Below are 12,217 nucleotides of genomic sequence, written 5' to 3'. Positions count from 1 at the left end.
TTCTGTTTATTGTTATTAAGATGGCGTTTAGCCAACTGCACGCCTATCAATGAGCAACGTATTTGGTAAGACAAGGGAATTAAGTTACATAACCATCTGCTTTACTACGAATGTTTCAGCTGTAAGAAAAAGGCATGTCACTCCATCTACAATGAACCAAGTAATGGCTAAGGTGCAAGCAAGTCGTAATAAATCTGATATTTTAAACAACGTTCGTAAAGGTATGACAGTGTCTAATCAGCATAATACATAAAATATACTCCGCTATTAATTATTATTATTTTTATTCATGCTTTAGCTGTAGAGAAGGGACAAATACCACCCGACATTTTTTGTGAAATACTAGCCACTGTGCAAAAGTGTGACGATAAATCTAAAGTTACGGAAAAAGTTCGTCAAGGTTAGTAAATAATTTTCATAGATATTATAATGATCACGTCTCTTACTTTATGCTTCTTCTTATGGTGCCTCTTCAGTCCTGAAGGTTGCACGTCAACATCCGAAATTGGTCCTTGTCATTGTCCACGCGGAAAAGTTGTTCGACAGTGTTGATACTGAAAGTTGAGACTTCTTTATTCACTAAGCGCTTCTCTTCCCTTCCATCTTTCCCATCATTATAAGATGAAACAGCATGTATCTATCATGCCTCATTACGTGACCATTATGTTACTTTATAAGCGTTTAAAAAACCAAAGAATTATGAAGAGTACCGAAATTCCCTTTTCCCAATAAAACAATAATCTTTAAAATCTGGGCTTGCATTCATTCTGTAAATTATTATAGTTGTAGCAAAGAGACGAGTGTCACATGGTGTCTTAGAAGAAATTTTGGGGAAGCAACAAGTGCAACAACCGTGTTACAATAAATCGGAAATTGTGAAGAATATTAGCACAGGTAAGTGATAATGTCAGTTGTCAAATTTAGTCCAGCTCAACCTGCCACACAGAAACCAACGTAAAATAACGCTTGCGTAGTTTCGTTGTGTGAGTGGAGGCCCTATTAGCCCCTTACCAATCTTCCCAATCTTCGATTCTCCAACAACCCTTAAATTCCTAACCCCTAAACGGTCGGCAACGCACTTGTAACGTCTCTGGTGTTTCGAGTGTCCATGGGTGATGGCGATTGCTTACCATCAGGTGATCCGTCTGCTCGTTTAAATCAATATGGTGCCAAAGAAGAAATATCGAAATTATTTCAATTTATGACATCTATTTTAATTTTGTTACAGCGGTAAAAATGGGACAACTGTCACCATCTGTAGTTGATGATATAGTTACTAATGTACATCCTGCTGACAGCAAGACCCAAGCTTTGAAGAAAATCAATAAAGGTTAAATATAAAGTTATCTAGTCCGAATGATTAGTGCCAATTTTCACCAGCCTCTCTTAACCCATTACAGCTTAGTTTATTTTAGCACTTATTATGATTTTAAATAGTTTTAAGCCATGCTAGAGGCTCATATCCACGAGCAACATTCCGTGACACAGCGCAGTAGCAGCGCGACAGTCGCCGCATCGTGTGCCACAAGGCTTGAAACTAGTCGAGTTCCGTTTTCCATTCCTTTCCTTTGTTTAGTATGTTTTACGAAAGCTTCAATATAAATCCTAGATATTTTTTATAAGTAGGTTTCAGTAAGCTTAAGGCTCTTCACAAAAATATTATTTTTCCAGCTATAACAAGAAAACATGTTACTCCTTTTATTATGAATGAAGTACTTACAAATATAAAAGACTGTGACGATATTCCCGAAATCATGGCCAATATTCATGAAGGTAATACAAAACATTTGTATTTCACTATTCTATATGGGTTCCTTGACTGCACGGACGATGTAGTGGCTGGGCAACTGGCTACCGTGCAACCTGTCGAGGGTTCGATTCTCGCATGTAGCAACTCTTTATGTGATCCACACATTGTTGTTTCGGATCTTTTTTTTGTGGGGGGAAAATCATGCAATGACTTCCCCCGCTTTCAGCGAAGCGAAGGGTAGTGTCAGACTCTTACTGACTAAAAACCAAGACGTTCCTACTCCTGCTTTTCGATCCGGAGCCCCGGTAAACCCGCTACGCAGTCCGCAGCTCCGGATTAATTTCAGGTCTAGAGTCATATCGACGCTGGAAAGGCAAAATGTATTAAGCGCCACTTTGGTCGAAAATGAGTTATATATACCGTTGGAATCGCCTGATTTTTCTCTTTCGAATGGTCTATGTCTCGCCTTAATTTGAGCACTTTGATGGCGGTTAATACACCGGTGATTTTAGACTTTTTCGTATATTTTTTTGTTTTAAATCCATTCATTTTTTTACTTTGGCTCATAAAGCGTACATGATAGTAACAAACTATTGATAAGTCATTTATACCTGCTTAAGTTTACAACTAGATTGGTTTTAAATCTCTTTACCTTTCCATTTTTCTAAAAAGTAACGCAATAAAACATTTTACAGATTGGCAATTATTATAAAATCTAAACATAAGTCAATTTTCTTGTAAATAAAATATATGTTTTTTGCGTTTAAAACATTTTACTTTTCTGCATGTTACAATTATTTGGACGTTAAAACAATTTTATCCAAAACATTTTATTACTAAAATGGTTGATAATACAATTTTACCTGAAGCTATTCTAATGTGTTTGTAGCACTTAAATTAATTTACCTAATGTAAAATTAATTGCATTTGTGAGTTAACCCTCCCAAAAAAGATTGATAAATACCAAACTATGGTGGTTAGACGGTAGTTCAAGACTGTCATTCACCGAGACCGCGGCTGTTAATCAGGGCCGAGAGCGTTGCGCGGGCGCTTCAGTCACCCATGCGCTGTCGACGAGGGAGTTCTCGCTTGCTGTCGCAATACACTATTCGTAAATATGAGGAGTACCTTAGTTTGCAAACGTGTAATGCCAAAAAGAATTTACCAGATACTGATATAGAAGATGTTGATATAGAAGAAGATTTTTAATTTTCCAAAATGTGATTATTTTTTATTATTATATCGTCACGCTCTTTATCCCCGAAGGGATAGGCAGCGGTGCACATTATGCCACGTAACGCCACTGTATAATGTACACCCACTTTTTACAATTTATGTTGTAAGTCCCATGTAATAGGTGAGCCTATTGCCATACATCGGACACATTTCTAGATTCCATGCTATTACTGAGAAATTTTCGAAAAACCGAAAAAAGCCCAGCAATAATTCGCCCAACCCGGGTATTGCCCTTGCCCAGTAATCGCACTTGCAACCACTCGGCCAAGGAGGCAGTCATTATTTCAATATAAGATTAAGTGAGATTATATTTTACACTTATAAGATTAATACTGATACAAAAGATGTTGATGAAGTTTCATGTTATCTATGTCTTGAATATGTTTCCAAAGTCTGATTGTTTTTCATTTTGTATTTGATTAGTATAAGTCTAAGTACAAGTGTACCTATTAACTTGTGATATCTGATCTCTACTAGGTATACTTAAAAGTATTGCCTTTCCATGTTCCGTACCAAAATGGCAAAACTGTTGGGCCTACATAGTTGAAACTTTGTAGGTTGATGTATTCTGGTAACCGCTATTTGGATTTCGAATAACAATTAATAAATTAAAAGGGGCACCCCATACATGGAACTGATTCAAAAAGTTTTAACCTATTCGTGATGGGTGTCTATCGATAATACTTTAAAAAAGACATTAAGGTTCCTAAAACCATTTTTCGTTAAAATCAATTGTTTGAAAGATAGACGTTTCCAAAGTAGAAAAATGAGTGTCCCCCTCTCTAACATTTAAAATATGGGAGGGACAAAACTAAAAAAAAAAATATATGCTGTAAATTTCATTTCAAACTTTCAAAGAAAATTGGTTTGAACGAGATATCATTATTACTTTTTCAGAAATAATACTAATAGAACTCGTCTGTGAACGGTGGCGGTGTGTCCTGTATGGGCTGAGCACCGCCAAGTCCTCAGGGATGTGGTCGGCGACGGTGACCTCTCGCGCCCGTCACTGGTTCAGGCCATGGTGCGGAGCGAGGGGGACTGGGATGCCGTCTCCACCTTTTGCGAAGCAGTCATGCTAGCTACGGAGAAGGCGAGGCGCGTGAGAGAACAAACCTCCTCCCGTCCAGCCCGGAGTGTCTGTGCGTGAGACACTCCGGGCGTCGGGGATCGCGGGACGATCTCCGGCCACCGTAAGTGCGGGTCTGCGGACGGCGAGCAAGGGTAGCTCGCCGCCCGACCAGAACCAGACCCGTGCGTGCGGATCGGATCATCTTGAACTTCTGGGCGTAACTTTATCGCTTACACTAAACTTCGGCTCTTATATAGAGTCGAAGGCGCATCTGGCTGGTAGAAAGTTGGGTATCCTCTGGTGGGTGAGACGGTACTTCACACCGAAACAACTGCTGAGCCTGTACCAAGCGCAGGTTCGGTCATGTATGGATTACTGTTCTCACCTTTGGGATGGCTCGGCTAAATGCCAGATCAAAGCGTTAGAACTCCAAGCTTCCATGTGCGAACTGTTAGAGAGTGGGATTCTTTGCCGGAGTCTGTGTTTCCTGATGGGTATAACCTGGGTGTTTTCAAGGCCCGAGTGAATAGGTTGGTTATGGGCAGACGTGCTCCATCGTAGGCCGCGTCATCACTTACCACCAGGCAAGATAGCGGCTAAACGTCGACCCATCAAACGTAATAAAAAAGTGCATTTTCAAAAAACGCAAATATAACTTTGTCGTTCATACAAACACTATGTATAACGAAGTTATTTTATAACTTTTATATTATGCCATCTACTTGCTGCTACGGAACCCCTCATGGGCGAGTCTGACTCGTAGTTGGCCGGTTTTTTTAAGACTGATTGATCTCAGAAGTATGTGGTTTATAATTTTTCTTTATTTTACGATGAAAAGTCCTTTTAAATAATATTTTTGCGTTATTTAGTTTTACCCGTAACTTCCATTATTCATTAATATTGTGAGATAATACTTAAAGCCCAGCGAAAACTTTAGCTTAATGCAAGATAAGACATTTTAGTTTTCATGGTCTGACTTGACCGGGCCTGATAAAACATTTTACTTAGACGTGTTAGTATGCTGTACAGAATATAAAACATTTTTCTAGCTCAATTTTTGCAGCTTTTTGTTCGTTAAAACATGTTTTACCTGGACACGGTGAGTACGGTTAACTGACTTAAGTCAATTTTACCTAACCAAGATTATGGCCTGCATTGTATTAACTCCAAAATCTTGGACACCAAGATACCTAGATTATTTTCTATTATTACATTTCATAGTAAACGTTATTCGTAATAACTATTTTGAGTTTCAATGAAAAAGCTCCAGTAATTAATTAGTTATGATTTTTTTTGCAAAATTTGAAACTTCAAATCGCTCTACTGAACAATTCACTTAATGGCGGTTAATACATTTTGCCTTTCCAGCGTCGATATGTATGTATGTGAAACTATATGTTTGTAAACGCACCGACGACGACACAGAAGAAAATCTTATTTGGAAAAAAATCTTGAGATGATGGATCTTTCTGTTACAGCGATAGAAAAAGGACAACTGCCGCCGGAAATTCTCGGCGACATAATCAACAAAGTTCGTCCTAAAGACAAGAAGAAACAAGTTATAGGAAAAGTCCGTAAAGGTAAAAAACTATGCAAATAAAAATAAACAGAATATCCTATTAATATTATAAGGGTTGGTTTATATTATTGGACGTAAAATACGTCGAGTCTATCATCGGTTATATTGACGTATCATTGGTTGCGTGTGAACGGTCAATTGTTTTTCTATACATTTGTCTAATCTGACGTTACGCGACCGATGATACGCGACGCATTTTCTGTCATATATGAACAGACCCTTATTACGAAAGTTTGTGAGTTTGTGTCTATTTTGTTAGTCAATCACGTCAAAACCGCGAAAGGGTTCGAAATGAAATTTGGAACAGAGGCGGATTATAGTCTGGAACAACACATAGGGTAATTTATATCCCAAGAACGCGGGTGAAGCCGCCGACAGAAGCTATGAACTTTAATTTTTAAACTTAATATGAATATATTTAATTATTTATTAATTCACTAAATATATTTTTAATAGCTTTAAAAAAGAGACAAGTCCCACCTCACGTATTGGATGGTATTTTCGCCACGAAACCACCTTCTTGTGTTAGAATAGACATCATGGATAAAGTCCGTAAAGGTAAGAATTCATTTTAATACATACATACATAGGTACATAACCTCACGCTTATCTCCCATTGGTGTAGGCAAAGACAATGGAACGACAATAGCTAGGTACGATTCTTACTCTTTCGCTTCATCAACAGTCTCACAATTGTCTTTTCATGCAAGCTCGTCTGTTAATGGTTTTTTTTAATTTTAATATTTAGTTTAAGTGTACCTACTTCTGGTTAAGAAAGGAACTTTCAGTTTTGATTATTAAGTAACTTTGAGTATAATTTAATGTTTTTATCTAGATTCAAGAGTAAAGTTCATAATTACTATTTCTAGTTATTAAGATGAATTTTAACTATTACAGCTTCAAAAATTGAACTAATACCGCTCGGAGATTTAGGTGAAACAAAAGCTGTGCGCCCTAAGGATATCATGAAATGTAAATGTAATGTAGATGTGGTAAATGAAAAGGTCCAGCACGGTAAGTAAACATTAAATAATTATTAGAAATAAAACGAAAAAGACAAATTTCCTTGACAATTTTACGCAATACAACCATCATCATCATCATAATCAACCATTTGATGTCCACTGCGAGACAGATGCCAATAGAATAGTAATTTAAAATATATACTACAAACAGGGAGTACGTCTAAGAGTGTTTTTCCACCAGAGATGTGCTATGCTACGTTGCTGTTTGGCTTCCACCAAACATATTCATTGGTAATTTGGTACACATAACTTAGAATTGGCGAAAACGGACTCAGCCAAACTATGTTTTATATGGAAAAAGATGCGTGTTATGGATGGCTTCCCTACTATGAATACACTCGCATACTCGAGCTTCGTATCTTCCCCAGCTATATAGCTTAATATTCGTTGAAACGAACACATAGTTTCACAGCTTAGCTATTACATCTTCGTAGCATAGCTACAGAGCACATTTCTGGTAGAAAAGCACCCTTTGTTTCTATACCAAATGTTATAATTTTGGTAAGTAATTGGATAAATAACCAATGTTTTGTTTCAGCTTTACAAAAGAAACCTGTGCCTTCTTGTGTTACAAATGACAGCGTCGCTAGCAAGCAGCTTAGTGTTAGCAAATCAGAAATTGCAAAGCATTTGCAAAAAGGTACTCAAATCCTTCCTATCAACTACTCAAATCGATCCATTTAAGTTGATTATTACCCAATAAGTTGGTTACAGGAAAAAATCCTTGTGATTTTGTTTGTTTTGAAACGAAACAATTACGTATATAACGCTATTTAATCGTTTATTGCTTTACATAAGACAAAACTACAATTTGTAATTTAAGAAATGATGATTCCAAAATCGCCTACTTACATACAACTAATTATTACAGCTCTAGGACATCGAAAGCTATCAACTTCAATGTTAGAAGAAATAGTTTCAAACATACACCCTGATGACAATAAGTCACAAGTGTCAAAGAAGATTTGTAAAGGTAAAATACTTTTCAGAATTAGACTTTCCAATGAACAGGACTGGCAAAAAGATATGGGCTTTCTCTCTCTTTTGAAAATTCTCTGTAGTAGTGCGTTGTTTAGACTTATAGATAGGGCGTTTGAAAAGTCCGTGCAAAGTCAGAGAGATAGCACTATTGGCGCGTATCGAGGTTATGCCTAGTTAGTAGCGTCTTTTGGAAGACCACACACCAAGTTTCAGCCAGATCGGTCTATTTCTTTGTGTTTGGCATTCGTTTGAATCGAAGAAGTCGAGTGATTTTCAAAAAATGGACGAAAACGAATTTCGTGTGTTGACTAAACACTATTTTTTGAAAGACAAAACGCCTCAGGAGGCTAAAGAAAAGCTTGATAAACATTATGGTGAATTGGTGACTCTGCACCTTCGATTAGAACAGTTTATAAGTGGTTTCAAAATTTTCGGAGTGGCCATATGGGCACAAATGACGCTGAACGTCCCTGACGCCCTGTTGAGGTTACCGCTTCAGAAATCATTGATAAAATCCATGATATGGTGATGGATGACAGAAGAGTGAAGGTGCGTGAGATTGCTAGTGCTGTGGGCATCTCGAATGAACGGGTACATAATATTTGGCATCAACATTTGGATAAGAAAAAGCTATCCGCAAGATGGGTGCCGCGATTGCTCACGCTTAACCAAAAACGAAATCGTGTGAAGTGTTGCATGGACGGTTTGCAGCTGTTCTAGAAGAAACCGCAGGTCGTTTCGTCACTGTAGATGTAACATGGATACATCACTACACTCCTGTGACCAAAGAACAATCTAAACGATGGGTTACCAAGGGGGAATCTGCGCCAAAAGAGGTGAAGACCGGTCCTTCGGCCGAAAAGATTATGGCGACTGTGTTTTGGGATTCGCAAGGCATAATCCTCATCGACTATCTGAAAAAGGGTAAAACTATTTCAGGTGCATATTATTCATCGTTATTGGACCTTTTGGAAACCGAGCTGCAAGAAAAACGCACACGATTGGCCCACAAAAAGTCCTTTTCCATCACGACAACGCACCAACTCACACCTCAGCAGTTGTGGTCGCAAAATTAATGGAAATAGGGTTCCAACTCGTTTCTTATTCTCCTTATTTTCTAGACTTGGCTCCCTCGGACTACTATTTGTTCCCCAATATGAAGAAATGGCTGGCGGGTAAAAGATTTTATCCAAACTAGTGGTCGCCTAGTGGCCGAAATTCGACCATATACGATTTAATTTACAATACCACTTAACATACGTTCAAGGATAATTTTTATTTAACTCAAACTCAAACAAACTCTTTTATAAAACTCTATTCATATAAGACGTGAGAATATCATCGCAATGTCTGTCAATTTTAGCGTTTTGTCAAATACGATCAGATACTATGCATGTGTGTGTAATGTTTTATTTATTGATTTAATGTACTTTATAAGCATTATTATTGAACAATATTAGTGTTCTGCACTTCTCCTACACATAAACTATAAGTGTACCAAATTTTATGCTCCTACGTCCGCGCAATTTTCGTAAAAATGAATATAAAGTTTTTGCATCACGTATTAATATATAGATGAGGAGGTGATTGCAGAAATAAACGGCTATTTTTCAGACTTGTACAAATTCTATTATTCGGAAGAGATCAACAAACTAGAGCAGCGTTGGACGAAGTGTATAAGCCTAAAAGGAGACTGTCTTAAAAACTAAAAACGGTTTACCCCAAAAAATTAAGTAGTTTTAATTTTTGCACGGACTTTTCAAACGACCCTCGTAAGAGATAAAAATGGTATTACACATTCTGATATGCATTTCTTCCATTACGGTTATTAGCGGTTACTGTTGTAAAATCTGTGATAGAAAAGAATAAGTAGTTCCTTTTATGACAGATTTTACAACGCTACACGACATGTATTTTAAGAAAATTCTTACGAGTTTTCTTAGCATTGTATGATAATAACTTTATGTTTTAGCTGTTGGTAAGAAGCGTATGACACCATCTATGTGGAATTTAATTCCCCCTGATATAAATGAGAGTGATGGCTCGACTGGAGATACGAAGAAGGTCTGCAAAGGTACCTAAGCTATATAAGATATTATATTTGTTTCTTATATTTTTTTACATGAGCAGAAGAAGAACCACTTATTCATATACGTACAAAATAATGATGTCCTTCTAAAGAGCTGCTTATATAGGTACCTAATGATAGGTTTTACTTTTTTAGGCGCAGACAAAGGCCATAAACCGTCCGTTGTAATGGATGATAAACTTGCTCGTGTTCTACCTGACGACCACAAGACAGATGTCCCGAAGAAAGTTTCTAGAGGTATACAGGGGCCTTAGTACGAGTTTGATTTACGTTCAACGAGATCGAAATAAGAACGCGTTCGGCGCTCTGATTGGTTGGTTCATTCGAGCCGGCTAATCAGAGCGCCGACCGCGCACTCGTTTCTTTTTCGTTCAACGTAAAGCAAACTCGTACGAAGCCCTCAAACTATAGTTGTGGTACTAGACTGCATTTTAAAAGTCAAATTGTCTAATTATCATACATTATATTGCAGCGGCACAAATGAGAAAAGTTTCCAGAGGAGTAATACTTGATATAACGAAATATTTGCGGCCTCGACATGAAAATCCAATTGTGGAGAAAGGAGGTAGATAAGTTATACAGATAAAATTAAACTTTAAAAACAATAGTATAAGTACACACACACAACGTCACGCCTTTTATCCCCGAAGGGGTAGGCAGAGGTAATGCAGCTATACAATGTACACCCACTTTTCACCATTTGTGTTATAAGTCCCATGTAATAAGGAGTGATCCTATTGCCATATACTGGGCACAATTCCAGACTCCGTGCTACTACTGAGAAATTTTTCGAAAATCCGAAAAAAGCTCAGTAATACTTTGCCCAACCCTTGTTCGGCAGTCGCACATGCGACCACTCGACCAACGAGGCAGTCTAAGTAGCATAAGTACTAGAATAGAAGTAACAGAAATATTAAAAACACGTAAAGTTTCTAATAAAGAACTTGATATTTTTGTGTATTGATTACAGCAATTGTAATGGGAGAAATGTCACCGTCCCTGGAAACAAAGCTAAATGGATTAGCAGGAAACGACAGAGCAAGTTGTAGAAGATCTATTTTTATTAAACATTATCGTAAAGGTATCGTAAACTATCTTCCCAATCTTCCCAATCCCTGATTTCCCAACAAATTTTAAATTCCTAACCCCCAAAAGGTAGAGATAAATATCTTAATCAAAATAAAGTATTAGTTACTCGTTTTATTATATTTGGTATGCAGGGATACTCACAATGCTATTATTGACTTAGTTTATTTTTTCAGGAAAAAACAAGATACGTGTCCCTCCTCCTGTTAGGGAAGACATGTATGCGGAATTACTAGCTAGTGAAAATAAGGCCCAAATTGTGAAAAATGTTCGCAAAGGTACTATACTACTATATATTTAATAATGTATTAAAAAAATTGTCTTAAAACTCTTACTTTTTTCTTTCAGCCGCAGAAAGAGGTCTTTTGTCGCGGGAAGTAATGAACGAGATATTGCTTAGTGTTCAGTCGTCTGACACCAAATCTGTCATATCGGATAAAGTTCGTTGTGGCAAGTACCTACTATTTACTTGAATCAAATCATCATCACACATCAACAGCATATAAAGGGGCTACTGCTGTCCAAAGGCGTGTGGCAGGCTGCGTGTAAGAAGAATCACATGGAGAAGGATTGAGTAGTAATTGCCACGCTTGCTCAATGCGATTTTAAACTTGTAATTCAAAATTATAAGCCCATTATGTTCATTACGATATTTTCTTTCATCGTCTGTCAGTGGTGTCAGAAACAGTGGTGTGTACAAAATATCTCAGAAAAAGACACATTGGTACTTCCTGTTTGTAGATTTGGAACCAGCATCCCCATAGATGCGAAACGGCCGTCTGAAACCTCTGAACTACCACAACATTTACTTGAATATTATGTTTAAAAACACTCCTCTATTCGAATCACTCTATCTATTAAAAAAACCGCATCAATATCTGTTCCATAGTTTTAAAGATCTAAGCATACGTAGGGTAGGACATACATCGTACAGCAACTTTGTTTTATACTATGTAGTGATATTGATATGTACTTATGATTAGTTTATTTGTTTTAGTTATTGATAAGAAGATAGTGTTGGATAACAAAGTCTCCAAATTGCAACCACTAGGTGATAATAAAGCTAAAGTGGTGGAGAATTTACGTCAAGGTATGGTGAAACACGGATCATTAAAAGCCTCTGCTATCTATTGCACGCCCTAAACGATACAAATCAAATCAAATATGTTTAATGCATTAACTAAAAAATCACATATCATAAAAAACATTACCTCAAAAATACGGTTTCTACTCGTACATTAATGAAGAAAAGCTTTACTGTAACTCAAAACTAGTAGACCTTTTCTCCGTTAATGAATGTGTGGAAACCGTGATTTTTTTATTTAATTTAGTATGTCTCACGTAAGTTATTATACAAATATTTAATGCATTTTGTAGTGTATACAGAAGTGGTCTAAAA

At 37.1% G+C, this 12,217-nt stretch overlaps 1 protein-coding gene across 1 annotated transcript in view; it reads left to right on the top strand.

The window, feature by feature from the left end:
* Positions 1-12,217, top strand: part of LOC118261828 (uncharacterized) — a 43,492-nt gene that overhangs the window by 27,344 nt on the left and 3,931 nt on the right. The window contains exons 51-67 of the mRNA XM_050701445.1: positions 120-221; positions 299-400; positions 784-894; positions 1,229-1,330; positions 1,672-1,773; positions 5,537-5,638; positions 6,094-6,195; positions 6,535-6,651; positions 7,201-7,302; positions 7,534-7,635; positions 9,616-9,717; positions 9,868-9,969; positions 10,205-10,297; positions 10,703-10,813; positions 10,995-11,096; positions 11,167-11,268; positions 11,816-11,908. Of these exons, the coding sequence (XP_050557402.1) occupies positions 120-221; positions 299-400; positions 784-894; positions 1,229-1,330; positions 1,672-1,773; positions 5,537-5,638; positions 6,094-6,195; positions 6,535-6,651; positions 7,201-7,302; positions 7,534-7,635; positions 9,616-9,717; positions 9,868-9,969; positions 10,205-10,297; positions 10,703-10,813; positions 10,995-11,096; positions 11,167-11,268; positions 11,816-11,908 (1,749 nt within the window). The remainder of the gene's footprint in view (positions 1-119; positions 222-298; positions 401-783; positions 895-1,228; positions 1,331-1,671; positions 1,774-5,536; positions 5,639-6,093; positions 6,196-6,534; positions 6,652-7,200; positions 7,303-7,533; positions 7,636-9,615; positions 9,718-9,867; positions 9,970-10,204; positions 10,298-10,702; positions 10,814-10,994; positions 11,097-11,166; positions 11,269-11,815; positions 11,909-12,217) is intronic.

This window comes from Spodoptera frugiperda, chromosome 20, assembly GCF_023101765.2.
Source record: "Spodoptera frugiperda isolate SF20-4 chromosome 20, AGI-APGP_CSIRO_Sfru_2.0, whole genome shotgun sequence".
NCBI classification, from domain to species: Eukaryota; Metazoa; Arthropoda; class Insecta; order Lepidoptera; family Noctuidae; genus Spodoptera; species Spodoptera frugiperda.
The sequence above is the reverse complement of the archived record's forward strand: the minus strand, read 5'-3'. Positions and strand labels throughout refer to the sequence as shown.